This window comes from Chelmon rostratus, chromosome 7 (genome assembly GCF_017976325.1).
Source record: "Chelmon rostratus isolate fCheRos1 chromosome 7, fCheRos1.pri, whole genome shotgun sequence".
In the NCBI taxonomy this organism is placed as follows: domain Eukaryota; kingdom Metazoa; phylum Chordata; class Actinopteri; order Chaetodontiformes; family Chaetodontidae; genus Chelmon; species Chelmon rostratus.
Window position 1 is genome coordinate 19,652,631 of NC_055664.1, and position 19,664 is coordinate 19,672,294.

Below are 19,664 nucleotides of genomic sequence, written 5' to 3' on the forward strand. Positions count from 1 at the left end.
TACGTAGTTCAACACCCTATATCAAGGTGTGCATAATTATTGTTCTTTGTTTTCCTCAGGCAAAATGGGCCAAAAAAGAGATTTAACTGACTCTGAAAAGTCAAAAATGGTAAATTATTGGTCTATATATATATATATATATATATAAATGTCAGAAATGTTCGTTTGTAAATTAAGTTGTTCTTTATTCTCACTTTAACAGATGAAAATAATCAAGTGAGATGGGTGCACACAGATTCTCCTAAGAAAGCCAAAACCTCACTTTTACTTCATTAAATATTCAGGTTTTTGGACTGACTCAGTAGTTGTTCAATAATAAAATTAATCCTCAAATATACAACTTGCCTAACAATTGTGCACACAGTGTATGTATTGTCTTTATATGCACTCACCACAAGCTAAAATGTTGGCAGCCACTGATTTAGTATAACCCAGTTCCTTTGTCTCTTGTTCTAAGAGGGAAGTAAAACCACAGAGGTACACTGAAAGGCCTGGAGTCATCTCAGATTCAGTGTGAATATTGTCTGTCTCCTCCTGCAGTTCTCAGGCCTTCCAACGTGTTGTTTGTACTACAAACAGGTAACTGCTGTTTGGAATAACTCACGTTCTCCTGGCCCGCCTGTGGGGATGCTCACACCCTTTTGTCAAACACACTGATGATACCATGAGGGAAAACTGAGGGCACCTGCTGGACGGTACCTGCCACTACAGCACAGATTATTAGAAAATAAAACAAAATAAATGTGCACCTTCTCGCCTGATGAGCAGCCACACCAGCCTCTAACCAAAACATGGACACAGTGGCAGGAGCAGTGAGGTGCTCAGCTGGCTCCGGCTGTTTCCTCTCGCTGTTTGCACGTCAGGTCCTCCCCATCCACACAGACCGAGTCCGCCCTCCTCTGCTCAGCTCCCCTGTCCGAGTTCATCCAGCAGCAGACCTGTGCAGGAGGTGAAAACTCTCACTGCTCCCTCACCTTCTTGTCTTTCTGTTTTTTATTTTTCTTTTTAACCGACACATCAGGATGCATCACAGGATTACAGGAACGGTTTGTGACAAGTCTGCAGGCGTCCTGTAAGGTAGGTGACACGGTAAATACTTGTCTGAAATGAAATGGACAAGCTGTCTCCCAACTCCTGGGAGTCACATGAAGGAAGGAAGTGGCACACTTTTATTTAAGTATTTTATTAAAGTTTGCTGGTATTGTAAAGTTTTCATAAAACTATAAAGACTCTAAAGTGTGGCTTCAGAAAAATGCCATCAGTCACCACAGGTCCAACAAATACTGTAACTTCAGTGTAGAAATACTCAGTGACAAGTAGAAGACATGCATTCAAAAAAGTATTAGCAACAAAAGTGTACTTAAAGTATCAAGAGCAGAAGAACTCATTGTGCAGAATGATGTTTATTATTGTATTAATGTGTACATCAGTGTTGCTGGTCAAGGTTGAGCTAATTTCAACTACCTTATATTTTTCATCTGCTGGGTGCTTGAATTACACTTAATGATACAAACAGATGTTTTTGTTGATGTATTTTGTATTATTACTCTGAATCTGCAAATTAACCAGTGACTAAAGTTAGCAGATGAATGTAGGGGAGTAAAGAAATGCAGTATTTCCCTCTGAAAGGCTGCTCAAGTATAAGGTAGAAGTAAATGTAAATTGGAAGTACAAGCACCCCAAACTTGTACTTAAGTACAGGACTTGATTAAATGCATGTAGTTACTTTCTGTCACTGTCAGTCACAGTCAAATCAGACTATTCTCATAATATAAGGCAGAGATATTAATCCTTTCTGGCCACTGGGAAAAACTGGCATGTGAGTTCCCTCTAAAGCCAAATTTAGCCAAATAACCATCAAATAAAATAAATCCACATCCAAAAAAGTCAAGTTGTAGACAAGGAAACATTTTCAGCAGCTTGTTCTCTTTTATCTCACAATCTACAGCTGCACAAAGACATACATCTTGTTACCGTCGAGTACTGTTGGACAGAGTCAGAGTGCTTCGCTCAGACAGCCTGTAGAGCTGTGCTAACAGCCAGTTCTCTGAGTAAACATGCAAACCCACAAGATGCATTTGAATAGTTTATTCTGCAGACGCAGCGGTGGAGGAAGTACTCAGGTCTGTTACTGAAGCTGCAAAAGGTCACATGATTAATCTGAGTCATTGTTAGATGATTAATGGGAGAGAGAAGAAGATTAATTGACCTCTCTGGGCTTCAAACAGTCTCTTAAATGAAACTATCTGAGAAGTTTAGAGAAGAAATCTGTTCTTAGTGTAACTGCTAGCAACTCAAGGAGCCCAAACTAGACACTGCTATTATAAAAGGGGTCATGAGGCAACCAGGGGTTTAAATTTATCACATTTTTAAGCAAAATCATAATCTATAAAGGAACAAATAGCTCCAGATGTGACAATATGTCGCCACATGATTTGTCTGACAGCGACTGACCCAGCTGGTGCCGCCGAGCGTTTGCTGAAAGGAGCGGGAGGGGGAACCATGATTGACCTGAGCCACCTGACGGAGGAGGAGCAGGGGATGATTATGACGGTGCTGAGGAGGGACATCGAACTGAAGAAGGCAGAGGAGGAGAGAATCAGGTAGAAACGTGCATCTCCAAAAGAGATTAGGCTCTGACATCCTGGAACAGTGGCTCTTAACGGCTGTTCATGTTTCACGTCGGCAGCCTCCAGCTCGGGGCGTTGTACATGTGCAGAAATGCTTTGCCTCACATTCAGGCTAATCTCATGTTATTCGGCTAAGTCCTGTTTTGTGAGAGGGATCCTTTGTGGGACAGTAAACATGCCAGTCAGAGTTATACTTGTCTGGCCATAATAGGATAACACAATAACAGCTTGTCCAGATACGGACATTGCATCCATCGCTGAGAAGCCGCCATGTGAGATGAGCAATTAGATTACAGCCAAGTGTACATGTGGAGAGGGTCATGCTGCTCTGGTGGACAAGAATAGAAACCCTTGAAGGCCTCAATGATGAGACGCCTCACCTGTGAAGAGCCTGACAACCACACAGCGTAACGTGGGAATCCTGACACAGCTTCCTTTCAGCTTAAAGATCTTAAATATCACAGCTGAAACGTAAAAATCAGCCATCCCTCAGCTCCCGTTGAACCTTTGGGAGGGGCAAGCATTCCTCATAGTGTATATTCAAGGTTTGTTCAGACAAACAAAAGGCGTCATACCTTTTTCTCCCATGTGCTCAGCAGGAGAAGCCTCTTCGTTCCCGATGGAAATGCAACCGTGCATGTGAACTAGCAGAAAGGACCCCACATGCACCCTCTCTGGACATGTGTTTCCTTTTCAGTTTCAAGAGGCAAGAATGTCATGAAACAATGTGCTTTTCTTTGTGACTTTAATGGAATTGGTTTGGAAAGTTTTTCATCGGCGGGAGGCTGAATGCCCGCTGTGTCTCCATCAGTCTGGTGTAAAAGGATTAGGCCAACAAACTGTAATAATGTGCTACCCTTTCTTCACATGACCGCCGTGGTGCTCCATCAAGGGGAGAGATGAGCTGGAATGGCCTTTTTAATGCCTTTGATTCGATTTGAACCTGAATGGAAATGTTTTCCGAAATTCCTTCCTCCTCCTGGATCATGTGCAGCTGTTTTATAAAGCTGGTGATGAAGCAGTGGAAAGAAGCAGAAGAAAAATAAGATAAAAATAGATAAAGAATAGATAAAATAATGAGCATTGTTAGTTTCAGTGTAAAAAGAGGCTGCAGAGGTTCAGAACAGAATGAAATAAAACAACAGGAGAGTGAATGACAGAGAAGATTTGAGTCCTGATAGGAAAACCTGATCCCCTCGAGCACATCCTATCAAAATTTCTATGCTTTAAAATCCCTGATGAGCTGCACCTTATACGGTCTGATTTAGCACATTTAGTATTTTCCAACCCAAAACGAAAACTATCTCCAGTTGAGCAGAAATTCATTCACGCGTGTGATGTGAACAACTTCAAAACACCTGGCTCCTCTTTGTCTGCCCTTGCCTTCATACTTCAGCTCGTATTGAGAGATTAGCACAGCTCAAACCAAATTCAATCGGTGTCAGGTTGTCCATTCAGTGCAGCTTAAAGGAAGCGCTGTCATGTATTTGTTCATTCACAAGAGAGTGTTTTTGTCTCTCTGTAGCCACTGGGCTAGAGAGGTACAATATCCTGTGTGTGTCTAATAACTTCAGCGAGGATTAACATCGCTGTGCCAAAACACAATGAATGACAATACAGAAAAACCTCTCGAGTTAAGTGTTTCTACGTGTCTCCTTTGTGTTTTCCCTCCAGCAAACTGGAGAAAATGCTGAACAGCGGCTCACAGTCGGACACCAAGCGGAAGTACCTGACCGGAGAGTGGTTTTACGAGGCCAAGTCTCGCAGGCACATGGACAAGATCCACGGCTCGGAAATCATCCTGGCCTCCATGAAACAGAAGAAAGCAGCTTTAGGTGTGTTCCTGCGATGCTGTTGACAAAGGGCTTGTTTTAAAGTGCATGCTGTGCGCTCTGTACGTTACTGCATGACTCTCTGTGATCTCTCAGATGTTCGAAAGGATAAAGATATTTGCCCAGGGGGAAACCGAGGTTCAAATCCAACCTTTTCACAGACGAATCATGCCTCATGCCTGCACAGTGGGCTTAGCATGTGTTACAGCAGAGAAGAAGATCGGAGCAAAACGGCTGAAAACACTGGATTTAAACTGTGATTTTGCCTCACGTTATAGATAAACTCCTGTAAACTCCTTTCCCCTTTCCCCCTGCAGACGGCTCTCTTAGAATAGAAAGGTCCAAGACGCCCAGCAGTCGAGGTTCAGACGTCGTCGGTCCACCAAAACCTGCCAGATGTTTGGAAGCACTACAGCCACAGGAGATCAAGTACATGGTCCTTTATTATTCAAAGACGTACCCTCTGTGTGTCTCTCACCTCTTCACTGTCTTACTTTTATGTTGTTATTCAGTTTACTACGGTGTTGAGTTTGTTCAATGTGGTCTGAGAAACGGTGTGCCGACCTTTGGCAGTTGTTAGGGTTTGGAGTCTTCATGTAAACATTTCATTGATTGGTCCGACACGTATCTCACCACTCTTAATTGATTCTTGCGCGATTGTTTCCACTGTTAAATCTCAAAGTAAACCTATCGAAATGAAACACCCACTATAAAAAGTCTGCCTCTCTGCGCCCCTTAAAGATGCTACGAGTTTGTGTGTGAGTGTGTGTGTGTGTGTGTGTGTCTTGTGACTCAGCCTGTGTAAACATAGGTGGTGCTAAGTGGAATCATGGCAGTTTTATAGCCCAGCAGCAGCCAGCTGCCTCACAACATTGCAGGATGTGGTCCGACCTATTATCAAGGCAGTTTAGCAAAGTGTTTAACTCAATAGAGCTCTCGGCATAAGTGCTCTAAAAGCAGAAAAATGATCGTGTTATCCCTGGAATAAAAGGATCAGGTTGTTACTCTCCTGCTGTTCTGTGGTGGAATCCAAGTAGTTTCCTGCCGATGATGATTTACTTGTTTATGGCTATGATTGTTACTATGGCATCCTGAATATTTTTACAACAGTTACAGTTAGTGTACAACTAACTGAACTGGAGGATACTAAAAGTTGACTATTTTTAAGTATATTTGTACATAGCTGGGACACATGTAACATCCGTGTTTCACAAGTCGGGTTAATATTTGATTTGGCGAAGCTTCTGTACTTTGTGCAGATTCCTAAACATACAATAGACTCAAGAATGTAATTGCCTGAACTCTCTTTGATGTTTGGCAATGCAACAGGTTTTGCAGTGTAGGTCCTGTTTTATTACTGCATTACATGCATTTTAAATGCACTCAGCACTCTACACTACTTGCTTTTCCTGTAATACAACCCCGAATTCAAACAAGTTGGAAGAATGTGATCATTAACTGATCCTGTCTGACATTTACTCAACCGGCAACACATTTCAAACAAGTTGGGACAGGAGCCAAAAAAAGACGAGGAAAGTTGTGGAATGCTCCTAAAACACCTGTTTGGAAACAGGTTCATTGGTGATGGTATCATGATTGGGTGTGAAGGTATAAAGGATGTTACTGCACGAGCTCAGCAACACCTTGTAAAACTTTTGTCAGTAAGCACAATGTGTCTCCAAACGATTACATTCTGATTTTCACGTTTTACACCAACTTTTTTGGAATTAGGATTGTGCAGATTGTCTTATTCAGCCACGAAACACAAGATATTATGACTTAATTTCATTAAGTGTTCTCACATACTTCGATATTGATGTCGGTAGGATGTTGGAGGAAAAGCACAGATGTTGCTGCTGAGGTGTTTTGCAGCAGGCCCATCATTAAAATTAAAATGCTCTTCATCTGTGTGACCGCATGTGATGCCTTATAGTGCTTGTTTTTCTTTAATATACATCTTCCTAAATAAATATTTCAATCATGTTTTCCCTCAGTGATGCAGAAAAAGAGAATCTCAATTTAGGTCTCCACTCTCCAAGACCGGTGCGTATATATACAGTTTTTCCTTCCTGTAGTCCAACCTTGTTACAGTCAATACAGATAATGTGATGTAAAACATTAACTCTAGTCATTTTCCTTCAAGCCAAGGCACAACCCTTTCAACCGTGCTTCCCTCATTGTTGTTGAGCCACCGGAGAATAATGATGACGTGTCAACCAGTCAGGACCGGGAGTCATCTGAGACAGGTTTGAATTGAATTTTAAAACAGAACACAAACACATTTGTTGAGCTGTGAAGCAGACACTGATGGCGAGCGCAGTATTAAAACTATAATCCAGACTGAGCCTCTCTGTTTCCCTCAGAGCTCCTACCCCCACTGAAGAGTCGCCCAGCAGGAGAGGCCAGTCAGACTTCAGGGGGCTCCGTCACGTCTGAGGCCTCCTCCGCAGGGTTCAGGCCAGTGCCAAAGAAGAGGACGTTTTTCTCAAGACATACCTCCATTCAGTCAGGAAGCAATGGCCTGGGGTCAGATGCTCAGGTAGGGTCAGCAGTGGGAGCTCTCTCCAGTCCTGCCTCAAGGACCAAGGTTTCAGATTGTAGAGATGATGATGATGAGCAGCCACTCTGTGATGTATTTCAGGTTTCGTCTAATTCCAGTCTGGAGCGAGAAAGAGATCCAATTTCTGTAGCAAGAGACAGGTCAGTAGAAGATTCATCCAAAGACTCGCACCAAAAAATCTTAATGAAACTCTCTCATCCTTCCACTGCAACTCACAACCTGCACCGTTTCCAGACGAGCCACCTGCAGCAGGAGCGACGCGTCCACTGACAGAGAAACCCCACAGAAGATCCATGACCGAGATAATGAGACACAAAGAGAGCGTGCGGCAGTGAGCGCTGTCGTTCTGCACACCGGCAGTATTCAGGATGTGGACAGAGAAAACAGTGTGGGAACAGCGAGGCAGGCAGAGCTGAGTTTGCCTCAAAGCACTGTGGGTGAGTTCAGTAACTAGAAATAACTGCACTTACTGTATTGAAAAGCGTGCTTGAGCTTGTCACTCTGTGTCAAGCCTTTGTGGCTTATGGACCCTTAAAATGAAACTAGTTGTGACAAGAATTGGGAACAGTTCGACAATTTGCTTCTCAAATTGCTTCATTTTAATGATTTTCAGAGGTTCAAAGAGGTTAAAGTAGAGAAAACTCACATTCCCACTAAGTATTCTAGCTTTATTGTCTTCTTCTGTTCCTCTTAGCAGGTAGCGGTTAGCACTTAACATTAGCTAAATGGTAGCATCGGAACTGTATTGTCTTCTTCTGTTCTTCTTAGCAGTTAGCATTAGCAATAGCTAAATGGTAGCATCGGTGCTGGCCACTACCTGGAGCATCACTGGGTCAGGTGAACGTGGCAGTGCTGTTTGGATTGTGTAGGAGCAGTGTGAACTGGCACTGGGGGGGTGACTCTGGGACACCAGAGTTCACCGCCTATCCTCCTGGAGGTGTAGTGGGACTAAGTAGGCGAAACACTGTTGAAGGGAGGTTTCCACCTGATGACCCCCAGAGACGTGTTAGGAATCACTGCTCTTTGGCATGTATAGAGGCAGATTAGGGCTCCAAGGTTCTTCACTGAGAATGAATCCTCTTTTTGAGCACAAGTATCTTGTGTTTAAATTAACTCTTAACCGTTATACTGAGTAACAACTTTTGGATGGATTATCATGAAGTTAAGTACAGACATTAATGGTGCACAGAGGATAAATTCCTCTGACTTTGGTGAACCCCTGACTTTTCCTATTGCGCCACTCCAGTGAAAGCCAGTCACATTTTTCAACACCTGGACGGATTGATGCAAAATCAGTGTCACCTGTACTTTGTGTTAATAGCTAATTACAAAGTGTTTGCATGCTAAAACACCAAACTAAGACAGTGAGCATAGTATAAACATTATACCTGATTTACATCAGCATGTTAGCACTGCAATTGTGAGCATGGCATTTAGCTCAAAGTACAACCTCACAGTGCCAATAGCATGGCTTGTTAATAAAAAGTGGGCCCCTGAGAGATAAGACGAACCTGCTGCAGGAGAGTAGTAGCTTTCTGACTTTATTAATTTCTCTTTTCATACCTTTCTTTTCAGATGCAGATCCTCCAGTAGCTTATGATCTCAACGTCGTCGATAAGTCTGATCTGCAAACGCAGAAAAAACTGAATCAGAAACACATGTTTAAATTATCCACCCAGACCACCAGTCCCACTAGCGATGAGGACGCCATCGCAAAGGTGCTGGACTGGTTCAGCCGCAGCACAGACAGCAGTGAGTGGCTAGATACAGAAGATGGTCCAGAGGCAACGAAGAGCTCTGACAAACATGTCGAAACCAGCAAATTAAGAGGTGAAGATTCATTAAGTAGAGATGCTGGGGATATTATAAGTGATAGACAGAAGGAAACTCTTGAAATTGAGAGAAGTCACAGACAAAAGCAGACCAATGGGGCTAAAGAATTAAGAGTAAAAGACAGAATCGGCAACAAGGAACTGATCGAAGCACAAGAGGAGGCGATGAAGGACACCGGAGAAAGGATGAGGTCACAGGAATTCGAAGATAATAATGATGTTAGCCAACCACCCCAAATCTCACATCTGAAGTCATTCTGGGAGAAAAGCAACATGGGCCCTAAAATACTTATCAGCAAATCGATCACGCCCAGCAGCAAAGGACAAAAACCTGCTAATGAGGAGGAATTGAACAAACCCTGCAGAGCGTCTGATATGCCCTCTGTGCCTGAAACATACAATGGGAGGGTTAGTTATGACAAATATACCTTAAATCATGGGGATGTGAGAGAAGAACAACTTGTAATCAGTCCACAGAAGGATACTGGAGACGTTCGCTTAAATAGTAACCAGGAGATTTACAATTTGGTGATGAACACTTCACCTCAAACAAACACAGAGTTTTTAAAGTTAACAGCCAATCCCCAAGTATTTGACAGAAGAGCTTCAGAGACTGAGATTTTAAGTGTAACCAGACTTAGCCAACAGCCAAAGACAGCCATCCAGTCCAGACTGAGTCTGGAGTCTGAGAGTCCCCCCTTAGGCAAACATAATCCACTACTCAGTATCTCCCAAACTGGAGAAACCCCACTGCAAGATGATCTGTCCAAGACTGTTGCTGTGTCTCTGCTCAATACAGACAGCCCAGACTCTGAGAAGTTCTACTTGTCCAGAAGCAGCCCATATATGGACTCCAAGCAAGATGGGAGTGATACACAGATCACCCCCAAAACACAAATGCATAGCGGTTCAAGTGAAGATGTAAAGAGGAGGGACAATGAGGACAAAAGCATGCAATCAAGCATGTCTCCGAAACGAAAGGAAGATCCGTCTAATAAAGACAGAATGAACAGTCCTCACTCAAACAGACAAGGTTTACCGCATCAAGAAAGTACTGCAGAGAGAATCAAGCAGCTCAGATCTTTCTGGGAGCAGGAGAGGAACAAGCCCATGTTTTACACCGGCAAACCTAAAGCTCTTGGGGATGGTAAAGCCGCTCGTGGTGCAAGTCAGGCAAAACTGAATAAAAGATTTACCAAGTCAGAGTACGACCTGAGGTCAATTGGAAATTGCTCAGGCAGTGACGAGGAAGACTCTGGAAGAAGTTACCAAAATTTTACTGTTCTTCCTTTGAATCAGAGGCTAGACAAGCTGTCCCCTGGCCTGGGCACGAGCCGGACACAATTTAACACTCTGCGTGAGTTCTGGGATGAGGCGTCATCAGATGCCAAGGGGTCATTTTCCTTCGACAAATCCAAAAGTCCCAAAAGGAAAGAGCCAATAAGCGCCCAGCTTCCATCTCAGGAGGTAAAGTGTGGTGACCCTGAGATTTGCCGCGAAAAAACAAGATCAGCTGTCACGAAGTCATCCCCACCTCCTCAGAATCGATCAAAGTCACCTCATGATAGACAGGCTGGGTCACGAGCATCAAACGACAGCAAGAACAACCTGTCCAGTTTTTCCACAGCTGAGCAGCAGAGAGAGTCCAAAAGGAGCTCAAAAGACTCTAATAGAGAGGAGAAATCCACAAAACCGCCAAGCAGTTCAGGAAAAGAAAGTCGCTCTCCTAAAAGCAGAAAAGACAGCCTTGGCACTTCAAGCAGTCGCCTCAATTCAATGCGTCGCACCACCAGCATGTTCGCTCTGAGTGCCCCCGATGAAAAAGATCAAAGCCTGCTGAAAATGGATGTAAGCCACGTCCACTCACCGAGCAGGAAGCAAAGGCAGAACGCTGAAAAAGGCTTCATGCCGAGAAGATCATCAGAGGAAACTGAAACTCTGACTCCGCGTGCACGGGCTTGCGTTCCCAGAGACTACCGCCACTACCTGGGCATGACGGACGAGACCAGCATCCACACCTCCCTCGCCCCAACTCTTCGGGATGAGGGATCGGACGAGTTTGACCTGGGTGGGCCGGTGAGGGCCAGCACTCCAGTGAGCTCAGAGGAGCGTTACGGCAGGAAGAGCAACAAGACGAGTCAACGCCCCCCGTGGACAAACTACAGCAGTTCAGATACAGGTCAGGAGTCATCTGTGAGCAGCATGTCAGAAATCTGGTCCAACTCGAGGAACAGTTCAAACAGTGAGCACCAACTTCAGTTTTTAACGGTGTAATAGAAGTTACTGAGGTTGTTTTTACTGCAGATTTCAGTTCAGCTAGTGCTGTCTCTGTGTCTGAAAGTACTTGTCCTCTACTGCTCAAAGAAGTAGGCTAAAGTGTTTTAGGTTCAAGCATCTTGACTTTGAGAGACTTTTATTTAGATAAAAATATAGATCTAAGCTGTATAAAATAAACATCTGGCGGTTAACTATGAGCACAGTAGTGCAGTTGTGCAAAATGACGGTGACAGTAGGTAAAGGTTGAGAACAAAATAAGTTTAAATCAAGACTTAATTAACATTTTTATGACACAATTCTAATAATGTATTCAAAAAAAGCCAGTTTTAACATCTGTTTGAAGTCGTCCAACTTCTGCTGTTTACAGACTCAATATCATCACTGGGGGTTGTATCCAGCAGTATCCCAGATATCGTGTCCGTGTTGGGTTATCTGTGCTGGCAGGAGCTGGTCTCTGTAAACACTGTGTGGTCAGGTGCCTATGTTTAATTTGTGGGCTGGGCGATACGATTCTGACTTTACTGACACCACACAGATAAGTTTCACCAGCCTGCAACTTAAAGGTGCAACGTGTACGATAACTAACACTGTCAACAGAATGTAAAGAAGCAACAGTTCTGACGCAACGCCAAAGACGTCTTTGTATTGCGTTGCAGAGATTATCTGCTGAAGTTAGCATGCTAACCACCAAGCTGCAGCCCAATATTTACATTTTCATTTGTGTGTATTGATTTTAAGTAGGGCTGCAACAATTAATCAAAAAAGAAAACTATTTTTCTTATCAATGATAAGTGACTTGTTTTCAGCAAAAATTCCAAACATTTGCTGCTTTCGGACTCACAAATAAGAGAACTGGCTACCTTACCTGGCTTTGCAAAACAGTAAATTAAATATGTTTCGTCGTCAGACTGCTGGTTGCACAAAACAAAACGTTTAATGACAACACATTAAGCTTGGTGACGGACATTTTTCATGTGTTTATATAGACCAAACAATTAATCTGAGCGCCTGTGAAAGTAATGTGCATATCAAAAGATCATAAAAATACTTGTCATTTGCCAAGACGCACAAGTTCTGTAAGCAGTAGACTTGATTTAGTAAAATAATCTCTTTATTCAGATCACATTTTATTGGCTCAAAATACCAAATAACCTTTGCTTTTTACAAGCAGTTAGAACCTAAAACAAAGACTGTCCTCTGTTAAACATGCTGCCTCTTCACTATCACTGTTTACTTAACCAATGAAAAACCATCTGTAGTGTAAACCAATAAAGAAACCCTGCTGATGAGAGATTTTCCTCTACAATGCGTACAGTAGGAGGGAATGACGATGACAGCGAGAACCCTGTATGGAAAGCATTGAGGCGAGCAGAAGCCCGGCCTAAAAACCTGACTAAAAGTCTGGAGGACATCACAGCATCCTTATCACCAAGTGAGCATCCCCGCAACTTCCAAGTCAAATTGTCCATATGCACAGATCACTGTGGGTGACTGTGATTCATTATTTTGTTCCTCACAGGACAAGAAAGAAGGCAAGACCCGACTGTTGACATGAGACGCATCAGTGATGGTAAAAGCCGCCTCCTTCTTTTCACCATTTTTGCAGGCGTAGTGGCAAATTAGTCAAGATTTTTATATCCTCTGCTTCCCAATCAACCGCTCTTCAGTTTCATCCATCCCGTCACCCTCCTCATCCTTATTTTTGGATCCAGACCACCTGAAGAAGATGAGCAAATCGGTTCCTTCATTCTTACAGAAGGAGGTAAAGCCACCACCGCATCTTTTAGTCCAGTAGGTCAAAGCCTGCTCTGCATCCTTGTGCATGGAGCTTTCTGTGCCTGCTGTCTGTGTTGCAGGACATTGGCAGAGACGCTGACTCCAACTGCGAGGACAGTTACCACAGAGGAAGACTAACGGCGGGCGACTCGCTGACTAACCTCAACAGCTCCTCTGGCATGCTGTCTATGTCTTCTGTATGTTCACACACAGCAGCAGCTGACACTTACACATGCTTCACATTCAAATGCCGCTCTCTTAAACTGCACTGCTCGCTGGCTTCTCAGCTTTAATTGTGATTGAGAGGGGATGACGTTAACCCATATTTGTTTGTTTTTTTGTTTGTCAGGAGTGGTATAACTGTTTACACAGCACATGCTATGCACTCCGTTTGTAAGAGTATAAGCAATAGCGTTCCATCAGCCTCATGGTCGGGACCACGTGGTCAAGCACAGCCATTACAAGGGTACTCCACCAATTTAGCATTGCACTCCCATAACGTTGTTAGATTCACAATGGACAACTCTGAAAAAAAGGATAAAAATTGATGGAACAGAACCAGAGATATCTGTCCGCTGACAGTTTGGTTGGATATGCTTGTAGCAGCAAATGTTGTATTTTTCACACTGACTCAAACCCAATCGACGCCGTCATTTATGGCAGTTTTCCGATCTTGTGCATTTCCGTCTGGAGCCAGAAAAGGCTTTATACAACTCGTTTTACATACATAGTACTATTGTAAACCTGTAAACCGGCTTTGATGTGTAAAATTGGTGGAGTTCCCCTATGAAGTGGTACTAATTAGCTGTCCTGACTTGTATCTCCAGGAGATTAGATTTTCTGAAAACACACAAACCACATATTTTCTGATAAAGAAAGCATGCAGTGATTACAGTTATGATACTGATAAAAAAAACATTTGCCTTATTGTTTCTGGGGGCTCGTAGCTCAGTGGAAGTGTGATGACCATGTACAGCGGGGACTTTGGGAACGTGGAGGTTCAGGGAAACATCCAGTTCTCCATCAACTACATCCAGAAGCTCAGAGAGTTTCACATCTTTGTGGCTTTATGTCGAGACTTGGCTGCAGTCGACCCAAAGAGGGGCCGCTCAGATCCGTGAGTACTGTACCCGAAATATCGATGTTTACGCATGTTTACATACACTCTAGTATGCCGGTTTTGAGTCTTATTCTGGTGCAGTACATTGACAGGGAAAAAAGGTAAACTTGGTTATAAAAACCCCTGTATACATGATTCTAATGCTGGAATCATGCCTCTCCGGAGAAGCACGTAAACTTCTCCTCGAGCTTACGCAAGGAAGGGTATTATGGGTAGCTGTAGGTCTCAGAGGAGGAGCCCACATGCACACCTCCCAAACACCAACACCGCATTATGCAGACCTACATGTCAAGTTGTTACATAGAAGTAGGAACAAAAGGAACACCTAAAATTCATCTAAGTGACCCGTGTGTACGTGCAGCACGGAGAAGCATAATTCTGCATTAACAGCATCCAGGTTTCTGATTGTGGGGGCTCGTCAGGTTTTTGTATTTGTATTTGTACTTCTGATTATTTGTAGAGGCACACGTAACAAAATTCTACATTCACCAATTATAAAGATCAAAAAGCAAAACTGCTGATAATGGCTGAGTTTAAATGAAGAAGGTTGTGTACTGTCTCTACCAACACTAATAAGTTTTGGTAAGGTGACTGATGAAAGGTCTCTACCGCCTCGTGTTGCTGTTGTCTGATTTTCAGCTAACAGAGATTCCTGTGAGTTGTGAGGTGCCTGCACTCCACAGGATATGAAATGCACAAACTTGCAATTGGGGTGCAATCCGTGTGTGTGCGGGGGTCAATCAATGAAGCTCATCTGCCTCAGCATAGTTACATATGTGTTGCGTGGCGTTTTCTCAATGCATTGCAAACAAATTCCAATATTATTAAATGTTTATTTGGGTAGGGACAAGTGCAAGGGGCATGAACAAACACCACAGCATTTATAACCTGACCCAATTTGCATTGCTTGTCCCAAGATGGGGAAACTCTACTATAGGACTGCATATGTGTAGGGTTACATTTTATGAAAAACCTACAGTGTGATAATTATCATGGTAGAAATAATCATTGGCTTGTAATTTATTGTTGTTCACTAGTTATTGTTGTGTGAGTCAGAAAGTACATTTTGGCCTCTAACTGTGACTCCTTCCATATGGTATTAAGAAGGTGTATCTTCACTGATAAAACCTTTTTGTTGCTGTTTTGTTCCCTTTAAGATATGTCAAAAGCTACTTGGTTCCTGACAAAGCTAATCTGGGAAAGAGGAAAACATCTGTGAAAAAGAAGACGCTCAATCCAACTTTCAACGAGATCCTCAGGGTAGGAAACCGGTATATACTGTCAGATTCCCATTAACATACAGAGACACTTTCCCACACTGTAATGCTTAATACCTGGCGTGCATTGCAGTCACCAAACAAAAGCAGATCGCTCTTCCCTGTCCTTGCAGTATCGTGTTCGCATGGAATACCTCAGAACCCAGACGCTCATTCTCTCCGTCTGGCATCACGACACCTTTGGCAGGAACAGTTTCCTGGGCGAGGTGGACGTGGAGCTCTCCAAGTGGGACTTTGACCACACCCAGCTGAACTACTTAGCCCTGAAAGCGAGGGTAAGAAGAAGAACACACACACACACGCACACAAGGCTGCTTTATCCACAGCAGGTATTTTCTCATCAAATAACAGCGGGTTATTTTGTGGTCAGCCTGTTCATTTCCCTGGAGTCTATTTGAGCTGGTTGTATCACATGCACTGTAGTCTGCACAAAGGGATTTTGGAGCCTCAGTATGGATTTTGGATCTGGTGTTCATGTGACATATACCCTAACCCTAACATTTCAGACTACACCCACTCTTGCACCATCAAATGGCCGAGGAGAGATGAGACTAGCCATACGTTTCTTGCCACAGATCGTCCACAGCGAAGGTCTGCACTTGGTTTTATTCTGTTTTGTAAAAAGTTGGCCTTGGCCTTATCCACAATCACCACCTCCATTCAACAGACAATATCCATTAAATATTTTGTGCACTTTGTCATTTTGTCTTCAAACGGTTAGCTAAAGAGGGTCCAAACACTGGAGAGGTTCACATTTGGGTGAAAGAATGCAAGAATCTGCCTCTAATCAGGGCCGCCATTGACCCATATGTTAAGTGGTATGTATAAATATCCATCTTGGTAAAAAAAGAGTTAGAGAGAGTTAAATGAGAAGATCAATACCACTTCCATCTCTGTATGCTAAGCATGAAGCTACAGCCAGCAGTCGGTTAGCTTAGCCTAGCATAAAGACTGGAAACAGAAACAGCTAGCCTGGCACTGTCCAAAGAGCGCTAAAGCTCACTTATTTTTAAACAAACGATCTGTTGCATGCTAATAATGTTCTTAATACTGCTAAGTTGATTTTGTTGCCTTCAGACAGACCCAGCTAGCTATTTCCCCCTTGCTTCCAGTCTTCATGCAGAGCTAAGCTAACCTTTTCCTGGCTGTCCTTTCCGTTAGCTTCATATTGAACATACTGATATGAGAGTGGTATCAATCTTCCCATCTAATTCTCAGCAAGAAAGTGAATAAGCATGTTTCCAAAAAATGTGGAGTAATTCCTTCAGGGACATCAAGTTTTAAGCTTCCTTCTCCCCTTCATCTCAAGCTTCGTGCTGCCAGACACGAGCAGGAAGAGTCGGCAGAAGACTCGCGTGCTGCGGAGGACAGCAGATCCGGTGTTTAACCACACGATGGTGTACGATGGCATCAGAGAGGCTGATCTAGTAGAAGCCTGTGTGGAGCTCACCGTGTGGGACCGAGACAGGCTAGCCAGCAACCTGCTCGGAGGCCTGAGGCTTGGAGCAGGGACAGGTACTGGTGGGAGAGGTCCATCATATTTCAAAATAAATCTGACTCCTGCAAACCTAGTGCTCGTCAGCTGTAGCATTGCCTGTTCTACATATATATACTAGCAAACTGCATTTTGTGGACAAAACGTGGTGTACTTGCTGGGGTATAAAAACTGGTGAAAAGCAGATGTCACAGAAATTTGTCAGGCATCTTACCAGGCTCGTCTCATTGTGATGAAGCCACAATGACACAACCCTTACAGAAAATAGTGAAAAACACCCATCATCACTTCCTAAGTCATTTCCTGAAATCATTTCATTTCGTCATTTTCCTAAAATAGTTGTTTTGCCCGAGGAACAGTCCAAAACCTCAAGATATCTGGTTTTATTAATACAAAAGACAAAGAAAAGCAGCAAAACATCACAACAAGGAAATTCACATGTTTGCTTGAAAAATAAAGGATTAATCACCTGGTTTAATCTAGAACAATGTGATGCATTTATCAGATTATATTATTATGTTATCTTATGTAAATTCTTAATTTACAAACTAACTAGTAGCTGGCTGTCTAATTAATGCACAGCACCTGAGTAAAAAGTGCAACATTTCGCTCTGAAAGGCAGTGGACTCCACTGCATGCTGTCAATGAACAGTCTTGTTTTAATGCTTGTATTTGTCTGTCTCCTTGCAGGCAGAAGTTATGGATCAGCGGTGGACTGGATGGACTCAACTCCCTATGAGGTGGTCCTCTGGGAGCGCATGAAGGCCACCCCGAATGAATGGGTGGAGGACGTACTCCCATTAAGAATGCTGAACTCTGCCAAAACCGCTTTCAAATAAGTAAACGTATACCAACCAACTATAGCGCAAAGACAGTATATTTCTGAGCGGTGAATGAGCTGTTTTAAAGATCCAGTGTACTGATTTAAATTCAATCAGGAAAAGCCATCCACGGATTCGGATTATCTGATTAAAAATAAACACATTGGAATCAACCGTGTGGTTGTAATTTTACAGCAACCTGTGGTGCCACCAGACAAAGTAATTTCCAAGAAAGGGTAATTTCTGTCAACCTCTCTGTTGATTCTCCACAGGTGCTCGAGGAAAATGGTAAATAATATTAGAAAAACACCTCTGAAGAGCAAGTTGTGTATAAGACTGGCACAACTGTGAGCTTTCATTCGGGAAGGATGCTGATATATGCGTTGGCGGGACTGAGGTACACGGGGAAATGCAATCAAGAAACCATACAGCAGTCACACTACAATAAACCCCCAATAGAAACATTTAAAAAGTGACATATAACAAAGGTAACGAAAACACAGGCAAGTCTGGCAGAGCGTCTCTAGCTGGCTTGAATACCATGAAGAAACAAGACATCACTGTGTTAATACATCTTGACTATACAATACAGACTACATACAGTATATCTAAGGTCCACCATTTTTTTTATTTTATTTTTTAGTAATTTTCTAGTTGCCACCGATGTGCAACAATTCCCGAAATATCTCATGAGCCAAATTATCAAGATATAACCTCAGTTAGCTTTAACATTAGCTAACATCAACAGTGCAATGTGCTTTGCATTGAAATTTCATTGATGCTTATTTATTGAAGATCCTTATTCAGATGTCGACAACAATGAACATTTTCAGGGTAATCAGAGATTTTACATGATCACATGACATTTTCTTTTATATTTATGTTTCTTTTTTTGTCCCCCTGTCTTAGTATTGGCTGTTATCTTTCATTGCAATGGCCCTTTAAGAAACCTACCCTATATATTCTATCTAATGTCACCTCAAACTATCCAAACAACCTTTTACTCACGTGTTCTGAAAACATCACTTCTCAGACTAACACTTATTTTGACAGTATTGTTATACATCTAATTGAATTTGACAGCACATCTGACATGTGATCTGCACTTAATTATGTTAACCACAAGTGGGATTAAAGAAATGAAATGTAGAACATTGTACTCAAGTCTTTTTCTTTTCTTGTTTTATCACTCACAAATTCTGATAAACATTAGTTTTAGAGTAGAGATTAACCTATAGATTGTCTGAATAACATGCTGGTTTTGACTAGAAAGTTGCTGCTTCAGGCCAAGAATTATCTTCTTGATGGATTGGCAAAAACTTTGTACATTCATGGTTTCCAGAAGATGAGTCGTACTGACTTTGATGGTCCTGCGACTTTCTTCTTGCACCACCATGAGGTTGACTTGTGATTTTGAGTGAAATGTCTCAACAGATACTTTTGCTGTCCCTTATCACCATCATCAGGTCAAGCTTTAAATTTCTCCAATGCTGATGACCAAACACCTGCAAAACTAAACAGCCTCAGCTGCACGTTGTGCTAATTAGCAAATGTTAGCATGCTAACATGCTAAACTAAGATGCTGAACATGATAACTGTTATACCTGCTTAACATCAGCATGTTAGCATTGTCATTGTGAGCTTGTTAGCATGCTAATATTAGCATTTAGCTCAATGAACCAGGCACAGGCTAGCGGACTGTACAGGTGTACAGTTACTCTCTAAACTCCCATTTACATATTCTGTAAAGTTACAGTGTAGGGCAATGTGAAAAATATTCATTATTATTATTCATTAAGTATTTTATTCTGACAAAATGATTACAATGTTTATTTATTTTATCTAAGAAGTGTCAGAAAATGTCATGGAGGTCTATGTGTTTCATGTCCAGTGCAGCTTTCTGGTATCTGTGCCTCAGTCCTCAAAATTAGGCCAAGCTGGCACAGAGGGATGACCACCCACTGGTTTGAGGTTGCACCTGTGCGAAAACAACAAGACAATGGAAATCAAGGCATCCATTATCTAATCTTCAAGAGGAAGTACT

General features: G+C 42.6%; 1 protein-coding gene across 2 annotated transcripts; it reads left to right on the forward strand.

The window, feature by feature from the left end:
* The first annotated feature begins 943 nt into the window (after window positions 1-943).
* sytl2b (synaptotagmin-like 2b) lies at window positions 944-18,757 on the forward strand. 2 transcript variants are annotated; one of them, XM_041941512.1, is made up of 21 exons: window positions 944-1,077; window positions 2,447-2,603; window positions 4,305-4,465; window positions 4,780-4,891; window positions 6,457-6,505; window positions 6,606-6,708; window positions 6,826-7,001; window positions 7,104-7,162; window positions 7,257-7,459; window positions 8,598-11,096; window positions 12,447-12,563; window positions 12,651-12,701; window positions 12,799-12,893; window positions 12,988-13,104; window positions 13,855-14,024; window positions 15,185-15,287; window positions 15,418-15,579; window positions 15,811-15,895; window positions 16,026-16,122; window positions 16,614-16,819; window positions 17,490-18,757. In XM_041941512.1, the coding sequence occupies exons 2-21, from the start codon at window positions 2,503-2,505 to the stop codon at window positions 17,636-17,638; spliced, it is 4,815 nt and encodes a 1,604-aa protein (XP_041797446.1). In that variant the 5' UTR covers window positions 944-1,077; window positions 2,447-2,502; the 3' UTR covers window positions 17,639-18,757. The 2 variants fall into 2 exon arrangements, with proteins under 2 accessions (XP_041797446.1, XP_041797447.1); XM_041941513.1 differs by having other exon boundaries at window positions 8,598-11,033.
* The last annotated feature ends 907 nt before the right edge of the window (window positions 18,758-19,664 follow it).

Excerpts from the sequence above, each read along its gene's own strand:
- sytl2b (XM_041941512.1), top strand. The coding sequence starts at position 2,503 with ATGATTGACCTGAGCCACCTGACGGAGGAGGAGCAGGGGATGATTATG. Across the intron at positions 2,604-4,304 it reads GCAGAGGAGGAGAGAATCAG|CAAACTGGAGAAAATGCTGA; the intron begins GTAGAAACGTGC and ends TTTTCCCTCCAG. Across the intron at positions 4,466-4,779 it reads ACAGAAGAAAGCAGCTTTAG|ACGGCTCTCTTAGAATAGAA; the intron begins GTGTGTTCCTGC and ends TTCCCCCTGCAG.